The sequence below is a fragment of the Cyprinodon variegatus genome, unplaced genomic scaffold, assembly GCF_000732505.1.
Source record: "Cyprinodon variegatus isolate N-32 unplaced genomic scaffold, C_variegatus-1.0 Scaffold109, whole genome shotgun sequence".
NCBI lineage: Eukaryota > Metazoa > Chordata > Actinopteri > Cyprinodontiformes > Cyprinodontidae > Cyprinodon > Cyprinodon variegatus.
Genome location: NW_015150562.1, coordinates 151,434 through 171,153, shown reverse-complemented (window position 1 = coordinate 171,153; position 19,720 = coordinate 151,434). Strand labels below are relative to the sequence as shown.

The window sequence follows — 19,720 nt, the reverse complement described above, 5'->3', positions numbered from 1 at the left end:
ACGATTTTTTTGCCCTTTTCGGGCAGATTCTCCAGTTGTGCAAGAACTTTTTGGATTTGGCCGAGTTTCAACCTCATGATGTGTGCTGCGTTTTGTAGTATACAGGGGGTAACGAGAGAAGATTAGCCTCTCACGACCACCTCCCGTTCAGGAATTGTAAGGTTGGTAGAAAATCAAACGTGTTTAAAATTCAGTCGGCCCTCATGAGCAAATGCTGCTGTTGAAGCAGAGCTATGAGCGTCTTCAAGCTGATTTACCAGAACCTCACTCAGTCCGTCTTGTGGTTTTTGAAAGTGCAGTGTGAGCAGTTAGATCACATTAGAGCATCGGGTCGCACAGTATGAGCTGTGTACTTTTAAACTCTGCAATTTCATTTTACAGTTTGAGCTGTAGCTGAGTACAATGATTGAAAATATCGTACAGTGTATGCCTGGCATTCAGTGGAGTTCAGCAGAGTCAGTTTAACGCCCTTCAAGTCTTTCATAAATCAGCTTATATTGAGCTGGGACTACCAGTGCTGCTTTGTGGAGTGGAAGTGGGTTGACTTCAATGACTGACAGCTTTTAATGGGTGTTTTTTCTCACCAATCTTTTCTCTGAAACGGTCTAATCTGTACAATTGACATTTTAAAGACCTTTGCTAAACCAGGTCATACAGTCCATCAAAGGATACTTGGACAAAAATAAGCTGCAGATCTTTTTTAGCTCAGTTGTTGCAGCAGCTGAATTTAGTGTGATGGAATCACTATAAATAAACAACAGTGTGTGATAAAGGCAGGGGAGGAACATGCTGTGCTCACCAATGTCATTGGGATATATACTCATTTTATGGCCTATAAAGTATTGAAAACGGAGATCTGCATATTTGATACCTATTTTGTCTCGTTATGCAGCGCTCCTGTAGCAGCTGAATTGCAGTCTGAACAGGCCGAGTCAGTGGAGGATGGAGATGAAAGCTGCAGGATGAGCATGAGAGAAAAGCTGGCCCTCTTCAACAGACTCTCCCTAAATGGAAAGAATGGGGCTGGGCCCACGGACCGGCCCCCAGAGAGGCGAAAGCAAAAAGGAGCTCGATATCGCACTCAGCCCATCACAGTGGACGAAGTCAGTCTGGTGAGGAGAGAGACAAAAATAATTCAAAGTTCAACTCAAAAATAACAGCCCAAAATAACTGCTTTCATGTGTTTAACTTTGTCTGACTGCAGCTTCAGAAAGGCCCCATTCAGCTTCCTGCTTTCAGCTTGACCCCTAATCTGTATGACAGACAGCAGGTTATGTCTGTTAACCTGAAACCCAGCGAGGTGCGTCTTATGCAGCCAGAATCAGAACTTTCAGAACCTGAATCAACACACCAGGTTTCGCAGAATTACAACTCTGAAACATGTTTGAAGGGAATCCTAAAGAAGAATAGCCCTGAGGTTCAAGAGTGGAGTGGGACTGATAGTCAGGAGCCTTCACTCAACCACCATGAAAATGGTGAAGACTGCACAGATCCAGGGCTGCTTGGTAGAATAGAGGGAACAGAGAGGAAAAGTTCGATCAGAGTAGCGCCATGGAGACAGAGAGCTCGAAACAGGAGGGAGACCCCAACACAAGCGTTGTCAGAGCAGGATGCTGCTCAGGAGGAGTGGCCTTCTAGAACCCCACCGCCAGAGGAGATCATTTCCTCTAAAGGAAACGGCACAGGGCAAGTTAATGATTCTTCATTGATGTCACAGGAAATATAACTTAATAATGGTCCTGATATTAATACAAAGATAGCAGAAAATCTTTTTTTTTTTTTTTAAACACATTTCCTTTAATATTTTATGTTGTTTTTTTCAGAACACACAGTGAGGAGGCGATTGTTGGGAGTTTTCATGAAGACAAACCCAAACAAGAGGTTTTGGTCTCAATCGGAGTTTGCTCACCTAACCTACAGAAAACAGCAGAGTCAGGAAGAAAGGTAAGAAAGGGATGTTTTCGTCTTGGCATCAAACATTCATCAGTTAATAATTTTGATCTTAAATTATAAGCCAATTAAGATTTAAGAGTTTCATTTTATTGCTTTTTGAAACATTTTCTACACACGCCAAACGGGAAAAGAGTAAATAAAACAGCACTGAATGTTTATTTAAAATACAATTAAAATCTAATTATTACCAAAGTAAAAGTATAAATAATGTAAAAGTAAAGTATAAATACAGTGGCATACAAAAGTAATCACACCCCTCAACTTTTCTTTTTCCCATGAAGACCACAGACTTTGTATTTTATGTGTACTGTATTTCATGGCTGTTGGCTTTTCTATCTAAGAATTTTTCCACCTGAGCTAAGAATCCCTGCAGCTCCCCCAGAGTTACCTTTGGCTTCTTGGCTTTTTATCAGATTAAATGCTGCTTCGTAGATATATATTTTATTTTGATAAAAGCTGTATATTTAGATATTATATATTTTAGAGTATGATCAGAAGCTTGTTATAAATTGATTATAAAGTTTTCAGATTTTTATTCTTCTAAACTGGATATAATTTCCTTCAAGTTCACTATTGTGCAATATTTGGGTTCATGCTTGTCTGCAATGTTAGCAATTGTAAAGAAACAAAACAAAAACTAAGGTAAATATCTCTGAAAAGCATCTTTCTTTTATCATGGGTAAAGCATTAAAACCCTCTATACTGTAAATCTGACAGATTTTGCATTAATCTTGCTCAAATATTATGTTTGATGCATAAGAGGTTATGGGGTTCGCTCTTCCAGTTGGTCTAAATTTTGAGACTTGATCGCTGGTTAGATCGGGCCATTTGCCGTGTCACTGAAACCAGATATAGCATCTCTCTGCATAAGCACTCTGCATTTGGTATGTGCTTGGTGTTTGGAGGTCATGTTGCTGGGAAAAATATTCAAACCAGTTAGGTGTTAATAACAGCTGGTGGGAATGTGGAATGCAAACAGACTGATTATTTGGTAGTTAAATGTTACCCTCTTTATGACTTCAAGATCTCGGCAGCAACACAAACAGGTTACACTCATTTCTGATATTTATTGTTTGTTTTTGTCATTCTTTTATGGGAAAAGTGATTATTTAAAAAAAAATCTTTTTTGTCTTTTGTTTGTCTTATGCAGGTGCAATCAGGAAGCCCTGTTCCTGAGACAACTCAGTGTTGGGTAAACTTTTCCAAAAATTCTTAACCCTTTATCTTCATGATGAAACACAGCTTGAAACAAACAGCTTTAGTCTGCACTCCTCTCTTCTCCTCCAGGAACCCATCTTTGCCTCTGTCTATACTATCAATACACCTCAATATATCATGTGTTTTAATCAGGTAACCGTGTGACCTGCTGCATTGGACCTGAAATGCTGCTGTTTGGTGTGTTCAGAATGCAGTGAAGAGTTTTTAAAAGCACAGTCATGCAGTCGTGTGAATGCTGCAGCTAAAGTGTGAAGTTCAATTCACTCAAAAAGCCCAACTTGGCTACATTTACAAAGCTTTGCAGTTCACTCACTCACTCATTTGTGCATGTTTTGCACACTACATCTGTGTTTTTTCTGCACTGGATACAAGAAGTGGTATGCACCAGCATACAGATACAAGAAAGCAAACATATTTTTAGAGGATTGCATGTTTCTATTTCTATTTTGCATCCATATCTCTAGACTTTTCCCTACAGTGTTCCAGTCCTTAACAGCAACTCTTGCATATGGATAAGCCTATTTATAGCCTAAATAGCTAGATTTCTGCTATATACCTGCATATTTTTTTATTTGAATGTCGGCTACTTGCACAGCTTTAAATGAGTTTCAGTTTTTATTTTTTATTCTTATTTTTGACATATTCAAAGATGCATGCAATTAAAATCTTTTTCAGAGAATAAATTAAAGCATATGCATTCAATGCATGCAAGTAGCTTTGTGAGTTTACCTGTCTGTCACCAAATGTACTTTTTTGTATCAATTATTCTTTGTTTGTTTTTCTTTTTTAAATCTTACCTGACCTTAGTTTTAGCAGTACTGCAAATGGCGTTTTAATTCCTCACATAATAAAAATGCGCACAACATGCTGCTGCATTGAAAGGTTTCCCCTGTGTAGATTTTGCACCTATTTAATGTTAAATGTTTCAGATTTATTCAGATCAGAAACCTCTCTGAATGTCACCATAAGATTTTCTGTATTCTTTATATTTCCTCTCTTCCTCAGACCAATCTGTGCTTTGAGGCCCAGGAAGTCTCCTCTCCTACAAAAACCCTGATCCAGCCCCAGTGGAGACAGAAGGTGATGTATGACTTCATTTTTTTTTTGTTTTTTTGTTGCTAAGATGATGATCTTTACCTTGACAAATCTGTTTGTGTCGGACAGGCTAAAGAAGCTGATGAGGTTGAGGAGGAAGAAAGTGGAAAGAGGACAACACAGCTTCAAAACAACGAGCAGGGAACTGCAATCAGCATCCAGAGAAGTGAGTCTCAATCCTCTAGGTTTGGTCAGGGTTTGTCTCTTTGATTGAACATTTTTCTCTTTGCAGCTTCAGGTCCTGGATCACCTGAAACAGACCGTATCGATATAACCAATACGAAGATGGACCCTGGTGAAGCTGCATCAGGTCAGAGCTGCATTCGCTGTTCAACGTCAGAGCCTTGACTCGCTGAAAGCTTCCCCTCACTTTTCTGTCTCATACATAGATCCTGCTCATGAAGAGAGGCCTGTCGATAGTTTCAAGATGTCACACGGAGGTTTCTGCAGCAGCCAGTCTCCTCCTCCAGCTGACGGCCCCACAGGCTGCGATGGTGTATCTGCTGCAGAGAGGGAGCAGGACCTGGCCATCCTGTGCCAAAGCAGCACACCCATGTAAGTACAGAGATTAGTCCACATTACACTTTAAGCTGAATAAAGATGGCAAAGGGGAGCTTAAGTACCATTGTTTTTGACCTGGCCTGCTTTATTGTCTCAAGTTGCTCTTAACCTTGTAATCCTTTTTTATTAATGTTGTTTATCATAAAATATATCAAAATATATGATTTTAAAGCATCACAATGATTAAATACTATTTCTTTTGTAAATTATTCTTGAACAGCAACTTATATTATATTGAGCTGACAGATTCTTAAAATACTTAAAACCTGCTAAACATAACATTTTAATTTCCGATACAATACCAGTATTACAGCTTTTAGTATGGAACAATCCAGATGTTAACACCATACAATATCAACAAAATTCCTACATTTTGAAGAGTATTTTGTGGGTATGGAATTCTAGAAAAGATTTAACTGAGTGATTTTACAACTGAGTCATATTAAACTTGTACATAAAATATTATGCAGTTGAACAGAATAAAAAACAACAAATCAGAAGATTGGAAACCTGTTTTAACAAGTAACAAGTTTTGTTCTTGTCTGTAACTTTAACAAAAAGTACAGCCCCACCATTGCTCCTACTCCACAAGTACTTGATGTGATTAAATTGGCTCTGTGTGGGATGCAAGCACTCCTGGATAAAAATATGGGAACAGACTACATGCTAGAACAGAGTGCTTCTATCAGTGTGCTTATATTGGCTGATAATTTTGGCTTATCAGACAGATTTCTGCTGTCAATATCAGATTCGGACATCCCTAGTTTGAATACATATATTTTTAAAAATGTATCACCATACTTTTACAGTATATTATCATTTAAGAAGTAGAGGAACAAAATCTCCATACAGCATAGATTTTTCCTCATGTGATATGTATATATTCTATTATATTTTCTTAGTAATTACATTTTTATACCCATTATATGTTATTATATTTCCCTTTCGAAACAATAAAGTATTTTATGCATCAATACCTAATTAACAGTAATTATGTATTTAGGTGGGATGTTATGTGATGAACAAAAAAGTACTTAATCGTTTTGAAAGATAATGACATACATCCTTAATAAACTTGAATATACTTTTAGATTGAAGTTGGTTTTCATGGAAATGCGGATTTGTAAAAAAATTTATGAGAAATGATTGAACTGAAGAGCAATTTGTGATCATGCTTTTACATCAGATCTAACGCTGTAGTAACGTAACACCCACTCAGCATGATGCTGCCACCAGCATACCTCTGCTGGATTGGTGTTCTCTTACTTGCCATCTTCATTTTTTGGCTTTAAATTTAAAAATGAACATAAAGCAGATCCACACCAGCTGTTCCAGCTACTGCCACCGACTTTGTTCCAAAAGTTCCAATTTCTGTTGTTTGTGAACTTTAATGGTAAATTTTGCTATGAATAAATTTTTCAATTTATTCATAGCTTAAGAGATTCAATTTTTCTCTGTTTATATTTAAAGTGGTTATAAAACCAGATAATGTCGGTCTGTTTGTTTAATTATCCCAATCTAAAAACCTAAAGCTGTAAATAACTTTAAACATACAGCATTGCGCACTGAAAAGTAGAGTGTAATTTGTTAGATGCATGAAACAAAGATACTGAGATATTGTGATTATATAAATAAATTGTTGTTATAGGCTAAATGGTTTTCTGTTATTTCAAAATTACACATGAGCTGTCATCTGTTTTTGCTGTAACAGCGGCATCTGCTGGTAACTTGCATGCTCAGACATCCGGAGGTACTTGGGGCATTTCTTATTAGAGCCAAACTGCTATAAAGTTGCTGTAAAATCCTAATGGTTTTAAATTACTGAATTTAAGTTAGTATTTTTAGATTATTTTTAGTTTTGTTATCTGTGTTTGACCATCATCTGTCTGTGTGTAGACTCAGCTCAGCCGTCGCAGAGCACAGACGGGCAGTGCGTCCGTCCCGTCGGACTCAGGGCTCCAGAAACCCCCTGAGGGCTCTGGCAGCCAGAGAAGACATCAGGCAGGACTACATGGGGGAAAGAGACAACAGTGTAGCCGAGGAGAGGAGCCAAGCACAGAAAAGTGAGTCAGTTCTCTTGTTACTTTGTTGTTCTTTCACCAGCTTTGCTCATTTTGTGGACTCCTGTCTGCTTCAGATTGTAAGAACTCTTCCTCACCAGATGCACATCCAGTCACACCCTCAGATAAGGAGAAAACCAAGCCTTTCCCTCCATTCAGCAACCTGATGCTTGTTCACATTAAAGGTGATGAAAACAAATTGGTCTATTTTACTCTGTTGTGGATGTGTTGGGGTGTATTTGATCCCTCTTTGTTGGACCTTGACAGGGAGGCGGCAGGTCCAAGTGCGTCTGGTTGAACCTTCAATCCGTTCGCTGAACAGTGGAGACTGCTTCCTGTTGGTCACTCCGGAGCATTGCATCCTGTGGAGCGGAGAGTTTGCCAACAAAGAAGAGAGATCCAAGGTATCCACAGTACATGTTTGTACTAAAAGCTGCAAGTTTTCTACATTGAATTAAATTCCTCATATTCACTGTACCAAGAAAAAATATTCATACGCATGATCTAAACTGTTTGACTTCTGGTGTATCTGGTTTAATTTCCGTAAGTTGAACTGCAAGTGTTGTTAAGCCCATAATTTCCTTGTATTTCAGCCAGTTTCTCTATGAAATCTGTTAACTTACCTCAAAACATGATTCTAGAAAAAGTTAGATCTGAACAGTTTCCCAAAAACCGCCAAACATCCTTAACAACCTTGAATACATGTTCACAACTCTTTACATGAGTGATACAGGCACATTAGGTTCATTTGTGGGTAAAATGTGACATATTTTTAAATTCCTGTCACTAAATTTTAGAAATTTAGCAAGATAACTGCCATTACTGCCGCCAGCTGTTTTTTTTTTTGTGCTCCTTTTAAGCTGTGACGGTTTTGAGTGTCCATTCAGTTGGCTGGTTGGTCTGATGGATCATGTAGTCTGTGATCTCTCAGGAGGATCAGTTGTTAAGTCTGTGTTCCCAGCTCAGACAGTTGAACAAAACCAATACTAGTTACTGTAGCATAGAAATGATGAACTGAGCTCTATCTTGAAAGTCTTTGCCTGTTTTCTGGTCTCTACAAACTATATTCTTTAGGCCTTTGAACTTGCAGCCTTCATCCAGAGCCAAAGGGACCTTGGCTGTCACGCCTCTCAAGTCGTCCATCTGCAAGAAGGGGTGAACTCTGATTCTGCTGAGGCTGAAGACTTCTGGAGTCTTCTAGGAGGCAGAAAACATTACAAAGGTTAGAATAAAAAACATGCAGCTGACACATACGAAGGGAAAATTATTGGAGCACCCTGCCATTCTGCTAGTTCTCCCTCTTAGAAATCATGGAGAGGTCTGAAATTGCCTTCATATGTACATGGCCACTGTGAGAGACATAATCTAAAAATAAAAAATACAGAAATCAAAATATAAGATTTTAAATATTTATTTGTATGATACAGCTGCAAATAAGTATTTGAACACCTGTCTATCAGCTAGAATTGTGACCTTTAAAGATCTGTTAGTCTGGCTTAAAAATGTCCACCTCCACTCCATTTATTATCCTAAATTAGATTCACCTGTTTAAGGTCGTTAGCTGCATAAAGACACCTGTCCACCCCATACAATCTGTAAGAATCCAACATGGCCAAGACCAAAGAGCTGTCCAAAGACACTAGAGACAAAATTGTATACCTCCAAAAGGCTGGAAAGGGCTACGAGGAAATTGCCAAAGAGCTAGGTGAAAAAGAGTCCTCTGTTGGAGCAATCATTACAAAATGGAAGAAGCTAAACATGACTGCCAATCTCCCTTGGACTGGGTCTCAGTAATCCTAAGAAAGGTGAGAAATCAGCCCAGAACTACACGGGAAGAGCTGGTTAATGACCTGAAAAGAGCTGGGACCCCTGTTTCCAAGGTTACTGTTGGTAATACACTAAGGCAGGCATCTACAAAGTCGGTCCTCAAGGGCCCCTGTCCTGCAGGTTTTAGAGGTTTCTCAGCTTTAGCACAGCTGATTCTGAGGATTGCAGTTATACAAAAGCCTGGGAGTCAATTAATGGAAATCAGCTGTGCTGGAACAGGGAAACCTCTAAAACCTGTAGGACAGCGGCCCTCGAGGACCAACTTTGGAGATGCCTGCACTAAGGCGTCATGGTTTGAAATCATGCATGGCACGGAGGGTTCCCCTGCTTAAACCAGCTTATGTCAAGGCCCGTCTTAAGTTTCCCACTGACCATTTGGATAATCCTGAGGGGTCATGGGAGAAAGTCATGTGGTCAGATGAGACCAAAGTAGATGTTTTTGGTCATAATTCCACTAACCGTGTTTGGAGGAAGAAGAACTACGAGTACCGTCCCAAGAACACCATCCCTACTGTGAAGCATGGGAGTGGTAGCATCATGCTTTGAGAGTGGTGTTCTGCACATGGGACAGGGTGACTGGGACCATGTATTGCAAGATTTTTGGGAGTTAGAACATTGAAGATGGTCAAGACTTCCAACATGACAATGACCTGAAGCACACAGCAAGGATAATCAAGAAGTGGCTCTGTGAGAATCTTTGGAAGGAGCTCAAACTCCATGTTTCTAAGCTACAGCCTCAAAACCTGACTGATCTAGAGAGGATCTTTGTGGAGGATTGGGCCAAAATACCTCCTGAAATGTCTGCAAAGCTGGTGAAAAACTACAGGAAAAGTTTGACCTCTGTAACTGCAAACAAAGTAAAAAAAAACCCCATACATTGTGATTTCTGGACTTTTTGCAGGAGCAGGGGATTCCGCAGTGATGAATATCATCTCTGTTTTGCTGACACTTAGATCTTTGATTTTGGGTTACATGTTTAATGTAAAGATTTTTTTGCTCCTTAACAGGAGCCGGTGCTCCAGAAGAGGATGAGCTGTTTGAACAAGGAGTGGTGGAGTCAAACTGTGTGTATAGCCTGGTGGAGGACCGATTGGTGCCTCATGAACAGGCCTGGGCCTCCATCCCCAGCACCTCCCTGCTGGGCCCCTCTGAGGTCAGTCCCAGTCCGTCCATTAAGTCATAATTCCTGTATATCGCTGAATGTCTCTGTCTCTCAGTTGTGACCCACTGTTCTGATGTTTCCAGGTTCTGCTGTTTGATTTTGGAAGTGAGGTTTATCTGTGGCAAGGACGGGATGTTTCAGTCAGCAGAAGGAACGTTGCCCTCCAGCTGACTCACCAGGTGTGGGTTGGAGAATACGACTACAGCAACTGTCGAGTCAACCCACTGGATCCCACTCGGTGTAACCCCAGCATGCAGCTGTACGTCCACGCTATGCTCGTTTTAAATCTGTGGTACTTTTACCCTCCACATGCAGTGCTGTAAACTCAAGGATATAATGTTTTGTTTACAGTAAACTGTGGGATGGTAACTCAGAGGGAAAACAGAGTCCTTTATTTCTCTTCTACCTTTGTTTGCTTTGTTTGCACCTCCATCTGCAGCTTTATTAGTCTCTCCTTGTTCAACCAAAAGTCTTTCTCACTCAGCAGCAGAGGTTTCATTTTATTCACACAAAAGAAGAAGCCTACAGAGGGGGAAGCTGTAATATGTTCCAAATTAAAAGTTGAAAAGAGGAAACCATTTTAGCTCAATGCACTGACTGTATTGTTGCATCTCAAAGTCATGAGAAAATGCACATTCTTGTATAATAAAAAAAAAGCTTTTATCTGAAATATTCAAATAATGAAAAGTAATTGATTTTTAAGATTTTAAGAATCCATTTCTTGAATAAATCATTTCCAAGGGGGTATCCTGATCTGATGTTAATATTAGGTATGTGTTGAATTTAGCCAAAAAATGAATATTGCATTATATCAACCTGCATCTGAAAACTGCTGGATAATATTGACCTGCATCTAAAATCTNATTTTTTTAATATGTCATGTTAAATTAAGCGCTCACAGGGTTCATACAGGAATGAGTGACTCTAATTTAATGCAATTAGAAATGATTTTAATGCCATCAACAAGAACCATGTACACAAGTTATTAGTGTACATGAAATATGAAGGAGCTGTAAGCACAGTTCCATGACTTCTGTATGTATGTAAACACACACACACATACGTATATATATATCCTCTAGCCTTTTCTCCGCTTCGAACTTCTTTTCCGAACATAGGGCTTTATGATCAGTTCCACGCAAATTAATAGCGATATAATATATGACGAAATTGTTTTTATAAGCATTTTTTATTAAAGAATTATAAATACTTAGATAAACATATTTAAATAATTTTAGTGCCAATTAAGGCCTTGATTAAAAAAAAAAATGAATGAATTGTAATTATTTTTAATGATCCGCGGAAACCCTGGTTCATCTCACGCATGGCCTCTACGATCTCCAAGGAATTCAGAGCGGAGCGGACGGGAGCCACAGCGCAGGCTGTACGCTTTGCTTTGAGCAGGCGGTCTAGAGCACAGCGGGGCGGAGCGGAGCAGAGCGCTGACGGAGTATGTGGGATTTCGGGGTAAGGCAGGCATCTACAGTACAAAGTCGGTCCTCAAGGGCCGCTGTCCTGCAGGTTTTAGAGGTTTCTCAGCTTCAGCACATCTGATTCTGAGGATTGCAGTTATACAAAAGCCTGGGAATCAATTAATGGAAATCAGCTGTGCTGGAACAGGCAAACCTCTACAACTTCAGGACAGCGGCCTTTAAGGACCAACTTTGGAGATGCCTGCACTAAGGTGTCGTGGTTTGAAACCATGCATGGCACGGAAGGTTCCCCTGCTTAAACCAGCTTATGTCAAGGCCCGTTTCCCACTGACCATTTGGATGATCCAGAGTCATGGGAGAAAGTCATGTGGTCAGATGAGACCAAAGTAGGTGTTTTTGGTCATAATTCCACTAACAGTGTTTGGAGGAAGAAGAACTACTAGTACCATACCAAGAACACCATCCCTACTGTGAAGCATGGGGGTGGTAGCATCATGCTTTGAGGGTAGTTTTCTGCACATGGGACAGGGTGACTGGGACCATGTATTGCGAGATTTTGGGGAGTTAGAGCATTGAAGATGGTCAAGACTTCCATCATGACAATGACCTGAAGCACACAGCCAGGATAATCAAGAAGTGGCGCTGTGAGAATCTTTGGAGCTCAAACTCCGTGTTTCTAAGCTACACCTGACTGATCTAAAGAGGAACTATGTGGAGGATTGGGCCAAAATCCCTCCTGCAGTGTATGCAAAGCTGGTGAAAAACTACAGGAAAAGTTTGACCTCTGTACTTGCTAACAAAGTTTACTGTACCAAATGATAACATTAATTTTCTCAGTTGTTCAAATACTTATTTGCAGCTGTATTGTAGAAATAAACAGTAAAAAAAAAAAAACATACATTGTGATTTCTGGACTTTTTGCAGGAGCAGGGGATTCCGCAGTGATGAATATCATCTCTGTTTTGCTGACACTTAGATCTTTGATTTTGGGTTACATGTTTAATGTAAAGATTTTTTTGCTCCTTAACAGGAGCCGGTGCTCCAGAAGAGGATGAGCTGTTTGAACAAGGAGTGGTGGAGTCAAACTGTGTGTATAGCCTGGTGGAGGACCGATTGGTGCCTCATGAACAGGCCTGGGCCTCCATCCCCAGCACCTCCCTGCTGGGCCCCTCTGAGGTCAGTCCCAGTCCGTCCATTAAGTCATAATTCCTGTATATCGCTGAATGTCTCTGTCTCTCAGTTGTGACCCACTGTTCTGATGTTTCCAGGTTCTGCTGTTTGATTTTGGAAGTGAGGTTTATCTGTGGCAAGGACGGGATGTTTCAGTCAGCAGAAGGAACGTTGCCCTCCAGCTGACTCACCAGGTGTGGGTTGGAGAATACGACTACAGCAACTGTCGAGTCAACCCACTGGATCCCACTCGGTGTAACCCCAGCATGCAGCTGTACGTCCACGCTATGCTCGTTTTAAATCTGTGGTACTTTTACCCTCCACATGCAGTGCTGTAAACTCAAGGATATAATGTTTTGTTTACAGTAAACTGTGGGATGGTAACTCAGAGGGAAAACAGAGTCCTTTATTTCTCTTCTACCTTTGTTTGCTTTGTTTGCACCTCCATCTGCAGCTTTATTAGTCTCTCCTTGTTCAACCAAAAGTCTTTCTCACTCAGCAGCAGAGGTTTCATTTTATTCACACAAAAGAAGAAGCCTACAGAGGGGGAAGCTGTAATATGTTCCAAATTAAAAGTTGAAAAGAGGAAACCATTTTAGCTCAATGCACTGACTGTATTGTTGCATCTCAAAGTCATGAGAAAATGCACATTCTTGTATAATAAAAAAAAAGCTTTTATCTGAAATATTCAAATAATGAAAAGTAATTGATTTTTAAGATTTTAAGAATCCATTTCTTGAATAAATCATTTCCAAGGGGGTATCCTGATCTGATGTTAATATTAGGTATGTGTTGAATTTAGCCAAAAAATGAATATTGCATTATATCAACCTGCATCTGAAAACTGCTGGATAATATTGACCTGCATCTAAAATCTATGATATTTTCATGCTGATTGAACGCTGTGCATCTGTTTAAATTTTCTGTAACTCATATGGGTCAGTTGTTCTCATAACTATTGTTTTTGACCATTGTTCTCCATTGTTCTCTGTTTTCTTAATATCAATTAATCAAGCCTTTTCTAACATTCTGCCTCACAAAAAAATTGGTTTTGTATCGGAAACGAAAAGGTTGTATCTGAACAGCCCTAATTTCCAANCCTAAGAAAGGTGAGAAATCAGCCCAGAACTACACGGGAAGAGCTGGTTAATGACCTGAAAAGAGCTGGGACCCCTGTTTCCAAGGTTACTGTTGGTAATACACTAAGGCAGGCATCTACAAAGTCGGTCCTCAAGGGCCCCTGTCCTGCAGGTTTTAGAGGTTTCTCAGCTTTAGCACAGCTGATTCTGAGGATTGCAGTTATACAAAAGCCTGGGAGTCAATTAATGGAAATCAGCTGTGCTGGAACAGGGAAACCTCTAAAACCTGTAGGACAGCGGCCCTCGAGGACCAACTTTGGAGATGCCTGCACTAAGGCGTCATGGTTTGAAATCATGCATGGCACGGAGGGTTCCCCTGCTTAAACCAGCTTATGTCAAGGCCCGTCTTAAGTTTCCCACTGACCATTTGGATAATCCTGAGGGGTCATGGGAGAAAGTCATGTGGTCAGATGAGACCAAAGTAGATGTTTTTGGTCATAATTCCACTAACCGTGTTTGGAGGAAGAAGAACTACGAGTACCGTCCCAAGAACACCATCCCTACTGTGAAGCATGGGAGTGGTAGCATCATGCTTTGAGAGTGGTGTTCTGCACATGGGACAGGGTGACTGGGACCATGTATTGCAAGATTTTTGGGAGTTAGAACATTGAAGATGGTCAAGACTTCCAACATGACAATGACCTGAAGCACACAGCAAGGATAATCAAGAAGTGGCTCTGTGAGAATCTTTGGAAGGAGCTCAAACTCCATGTTTCTAAGCTACAGCCTCAAAACCTGACTGATCTAGAGAGGATCTTTGTGGAGGATTGGGCCAAAATACCTCCTGAAATGTCTGCAAAGCTGGTGAAAAACTACAGGAAAAGTTTGACCTCTGTAACTGCAAACAAAGTAAAAAAAAACCCCATACATTGTGATTTCTGGACTTTTTGCAGGAGCAGGGGATTCCGCAGTGATGAATATCATCTCTGTTTTGCTGACACTTAGATCTTTGATTTTGGGTTACATGTTTAATGTAAAGATTTTTTTGCTCCTTAACAGGAGCCGGTGCTCCAGAAGAGGATGAGCTGTTTGAACAAGGAGTGGTGGAGTCAAACTGTGTGTATAGCCTGGTGGAGGACCGATTGGTGCCTCATGAACAGGCCTGGGCCTCCATCCCCAGCACCTCCCTGCTGGGCCCCTCTGAGGTCAGTCCCAGTCCGTCCATTAAGTCATAATTCCTGTATATCGCTGAATGTCTCTGTCTCTCAGTTGTGACCCACTGTTCTGATGTTTCCAGGTTCTGCTGTTTGATTTTGGAAGTGAGGTTTATCTGTGGCAAGGACGGGATGTTTCAGTCAGCAGAAGGAACGTTGCCCTCCAGCTGACTCACCAGGTGTGGGTTGGAGAATACGACTACAGCAACTGTCGAGTCAACCCACTGGATCCCACTCGGTGTAACCCCAGCATGCAGCTGTACGTCCACGCTATGCTCGTTTTAAATCTGTGGTACTTTTACCCTCCACATGCAGTGCTGTAAACTCAAGGATATAATGTTTTGTTTACAGTAAACTGTGGGATGGTAACTCAGAGGGAAAACAGAGTCCTTTATTTCTCTTCTACCTTTGTTTGCTTTGTTTGCACCTCCATCTGCAGCTTTATTAGTCTCTCCTTGTTCAACCAAAAGTCTTTCTCACTCAGCAGCAGAGGTTTCATTTTATTCACACAAAAGAAGAAGCCTACAGAGGGGGAAGCTGTAATATGTTCCAAATTAAAAGTTGAAAAGAGGAAACCATTTTAGCTCAATGCACTGACTGTATTGTTGCATCTCAAAGTCATGAGAAAATGCACATTCTTGTATAATAAAAAAAAAGCTTTTATCTGAAATATTCAAATAATGAAAAGTAATTGATTTTTAAGATTTTAAGAATCCATTTCTTGAATAAATCATTTCCAAGGGGGTATCCTGATCTGATGTTAATATTAGGTATGTGTTGAATTTAGCCAAAAAATTAATATTGCATTATATCAACCTGCATCTGAAAACTGCTGGATAATATTGACCTGCATCTAAAATCTGATATTTTCATGCTGATTAAAACGCTGTTCATCTGTTTAAATTTTCTGTAACTCATATGGGTCAGTTGTTCTCATAACTTTTGTTTTTGACCATTGTTCTCTGTTTTCTTAATATCAATTAATCAAGCCTTTTCTAACATTCTGCATCACAAAAAAAATAAAAAGCATGATGCATCAAAATCGGTTTTGTATCGCAAATGAAAAAGTTGTATCTGAACAGCCCTAATTTCCAACTTTTGCCCACTTTTTATATCCTGTTATGGAGGAAAAATGCAACAATCTGGTTGCCCAACTGTCGACGCATTTTAAACTAACACTGTTGAAGCACCTTATAATGTAGTTCCATGTTTCAGCTTTCTTGCCTGCAATTAGAGATCATGTATCCTTGTTTTTTAAGCCTTTCAAAGGGAGCTGCTCATTTCATGGCATATCATGCTTTTTGTGAACGCTGAAGTAATGTCTAAGACTTCTCACAGACAAAAACACACTTCTATGACTTACTGTAGACATTAGCTAAGAAAGAGGGGTTGCTGTCCTAAGCACATTAGCTGCTAAAAGTGTTTATAAGCCAGAATCATCACCCTGTGCCTCACATCACCCCTCCCTGATCAGAGAAAGTGGGCGTTTGTTTACATTGTGGGCACGGTGCGGAAAAAGGAAGCTGCTTCCTGTATGGGGTGCTCTTACGGCGCTATTCTTCATCCCTTGTCTACATAGTACAGGGAGGGGCTGCTGCTAAGAAAGCAGATGATTACTGAGGATTGTGTGAATATCACTTTAATAAAGAATAGCAATATAAAAGTTGAAAGCTCAAAAATGCTGATAGTGTCTGATATAAGCCCAAAGCTGATTTGAGTTTGCAAGCAGTGATGCCGTTTCAAGCTTAATTAACTGTCAATATTTCTGTATATTTCATCAAAAGAAGTAAAAGTGCTTTTTTTTCTTTTTAAGCTACTGACTTAAGAGTTTTAGACCTTGTTGGGAACAATGTTATATATCCTGGAGTGAATGTTTTGTAAAATATGCAGACTCTCTTTTTCAGATGTAGTTTCTGTCATGGCTGCATTAATCATGGATGTCTTTGTGTTCAGGAGAGGAGAGGGCCGTCCCGACTGGGCTCTGCTCGCCGTGGTCTCCGAGGGCAACGAGACAGCCCTTTTCAGGGAAAAGTTCCTTGGCCCGATGTGTGAAAGCGGAGACACAGTGGAGGTTGTTTCAGAGAGGGATGACCTGCAGGTTAATCTCATGGTACAGTGGTTCAGAGCAGTCTTCCTGCTCCTACTGCTCAATCTCACTACTGTGACAAAACCAAACCATCTAGGATATATATATATATATTTTTTTTTTAATAAGATTTTCTAACTCATGTTGCAATAACCAATAATAATCTTACAGTGCATCCCTGCTGATCCACCACAGCCTGACTCCCTATCATCAGACCTCCTGAGGCCCTGTGATGTTAAAGCTCTGGCATCAGGTGGGATGTTAGAGGACGTTTCTGTCCGGACTGTTCTGGCTGGTGTTGATGTTCAGAGGGGGCATGGTGTCATCACCCTGGAGGAGGGCCAACAGATGGAGCTGAGGACTGTTTCCGTTGACACCTGGCATGTCCAGGAGTTTGATGATAGTGAAATTCCAGTGGAGAGCACAGGGCAGCTCCATGAAGGAGATTCCTATGTGGTTCGCTGGACCTACAGCATCAGTGCTGCTGGTCAGTGAATGTTAAATAATGCTCAATCATCATAAAGGACAGTGGATATTCTCTCTTATAATGATCCTTTTGGTTCATTGTAGATCACAGAAAGAGCCCGGATGACTGTGAGAACACTTCCAAATCCAAGCAGAACACAGCGTTCTTCTTGTGGCGAGGACGGCATTCGAGCGCTAGTGGATGTGACACTGCAGCTTTTCTATCCATTGGGATGAAAAACCATGAAGACTCACAGGTATGACCATTTCAATCAGGTCTGCTGGTGGAAATGTCTACAACAAGAACCCATAAAGCTTGTTGGACTGTGAAAACATGTAATATTAAAGCCTCAGATCTGAACTTCTCATTGGAGTCTTGAACAGTATGAAGGAATAATTTGAGTGTTTTTAGGATGCATTAGACCTAAAATATAGATGGCATTGAATACACAAAACCCAGAACTCTCTGGTCTGTGATTGCAACTATTTACTGGTAACGCAAACAGGGAATGATAAAAAAAAAAAAAAATTAAGTTTCTCTCACATATGTAGCTGAGAGACCTTATTTCCTCAGTGGTGCTAATTGAATGGTTGATCTAATTCAGTTTACATTAAAATCTTCATGAATTTGCTTGAATTTTAATCTTTTAAATCACCAATACTTAAACAAAGCTTTACCATTTAGACTTTAGGGCATTTTACTGTATTATATTTTGAAAATGAGCAGACATTTCCTCTTATGTTGTTCCTATACTGTAGGTAGTCGTACCTCAGGGTAAGGAACCCCCCTGCTTCCTGCAGCTTTTCCAGGGAGGCCTGGTCATTCACAAAGGAAAGCGTGAGGAACCCTCCTCCTCTGCAGGTGAATTAAAATCTTTTTTTTTTCCCTCTAAGGATTTTGCTTTACCCCCTGTTTTATATTTTGAACTAATTTAGAGGCTTTTGTTTTGTTCACCGCAGACTGGCGTCTGTTCTGTGTGCGAGGGGAGCTCCCAGAGGAGGCTCTGCTGCTAGAGGGGGAATGCTGCTGTTCTAGTCTGAGGTCGAGGGGCTCTGTTGTTCTGCTCAACAGCCAGCAGGGGGTGCTGTATCTCTGGACTGGCTGTAAAGCCCATAGCAGCACCCGAGAAGTTAGTAAGAGGGCAGTGGAGCGTCTCACTGAAATGTAAAGCATGAGTCTTGTTTTCTGAGTGCATCACACGTTTCCAGCTCTCTGTTTCTCAGTATTGTGTTTTTTTCAGGAGTCCACCAGAGCTGGGTCTCTGCAAAAACAATCCTATCAAAGTGCATTTTGTGGAGGAAGGTTCAGAGCCTGTGGACTTCTGGACAGCATTGGGCCAGATGAACAGAAAGGCCTATGACTGCATGCTTCAAGGTGCAATAAGATGCAGATTTTAGGTATTAGCTTTAAGTTTATAGAAAGGGAAAACATTTCTGTCCTATATTTGGCAGATCCTGGAAAGTACAACTTCACTCCCCGCCTTTTCCATCTGAGCGCCTCTTTGGGTAGATTTAAAGCAGAGGAGCTGCAGAGTCCGATACGGCTGCCGGGGGTCGTGATGGCGATGCCCTTTGTTCAGGAAAGCCTCTACAGCGTTCCTCAGCCAGGTGAAAACCTAACGAAAAAAGTCTTTGTGCATGAAGCTGTAAAAATGATCTGAAGTCTTTTTGCTGAAAAAAATGGAATCAAAGTAATTCCTTCAGTTTTAATGTCCTCCGCATTCTGTCATCAGCCTTATTCCTGCTTGACAACCGGTTAGAGATCTACGTGTGGCAGAGAGGTCAACCTGAGCAAACTGAGAGCTCTGCTTCAGCCTGGAGCCTCTGGCATGATGAGAGAAAATGTGCCATGCAGACAGCTCTGCAATACTGCAAAGGTCAGGGGGGCTTTCACAACTTAATTGCCTTAGAAATAAAAGCATGCATTTTTTTCTGGTTAATTTGCTCTTTTTGATCCACAGAGATAAACCCAAGAAGACCCCCACAGGCATACCTCATCTTTGAGGGATCCGAGCCTCTTACTTTCACTAATGTCTTCCCCCGCTGGGAGAGGAATCTCAGACCTCTCACTCAGGTATGCAGATAAGGTTAAAGTATTTCCTGCCAGAAAGGAGATTAGATGTTTAGCATATTGCAGTTCCAGCTCCATAAAGTAAGAGAAACTTTGGTTCCAAATGGGTTAGATTTATTTTACATGATAGATTCTCTTTAAGAATGCAAATGGAAAAATTAAGCCCATTTTTATTTAACAGCAGATATTAGTAAATAAATGTATTTGTTCCTAGGTCTATTAATGAATATACTAACCTATAATTGGCATTATCAAACATTTAACTTACCTGTCTTTCTAAGCTGCTTTGCTTCCTTAAATTGACATCAGAGCTCAAAAGTTTGATC

General features: G+C 40.5%; 1 protein-coding gene across 1 annotated transcript in view; it reads left to right on the top strand.

The window, feature by feature from the left end:
- LOC107084776 (supervillin-like) overlaps nt 1-19,720 on the top strand; it is a 41,364-nt gene that overhangs the window by 18,591 nt on the left and 3,053 nt on the right. The window contains 24 exon segments of the mRNA XM_015374780.1: nt 893-1,112; nt 1,205-1,686; nt 1,824-1,944; nt 3,104-3,145; nt 3,241-3,303; nt 4,177-4,251; nt 4,336-4,432; nt 4,499-4,576; nt 4,656-4,821; nt 6,724-6,890; nt 6,965-7,072; nt 7,155-7,291; nt 7,962-8,109; nt 9,722-9,867; nt 9,960-10,135; nt 16,726-16,882; nt 17,030-17,345; nt 17,429-17,580; nt 18,083-18,185; nt 18,284-18,488; nt 18,565-18,698; nt 18,776-18,931; nt 19,057-19,200; nt 19,285-19,397. Coding sequence (XP_015230266.1) covers nt 893-1,112; nt 1,205-1,686; nt 1,824-1,944; nt 3,104-3,145; nt 3,241-3,303; nt 4,177-4,251; nt 4,336-4,432; nt 4,499-4,576; nt 4,656-4,821; nt 6,724-6,890; nt 6,965-7,072; nt 7,155-7,291; nt 7,962-8,109; nt 9,722-9,867; nt 9,960-10,135; nt 16,726-16,882; nt 17,030-17,345; nt 17,429-17,580; nt 18,083-18,185; nt 18,284-18,488; nt 18,565-18,698; nt 18,776-18,931; nt 19,057-19,200; nt 19,285-19,397 — 3,706 coding nt within the window.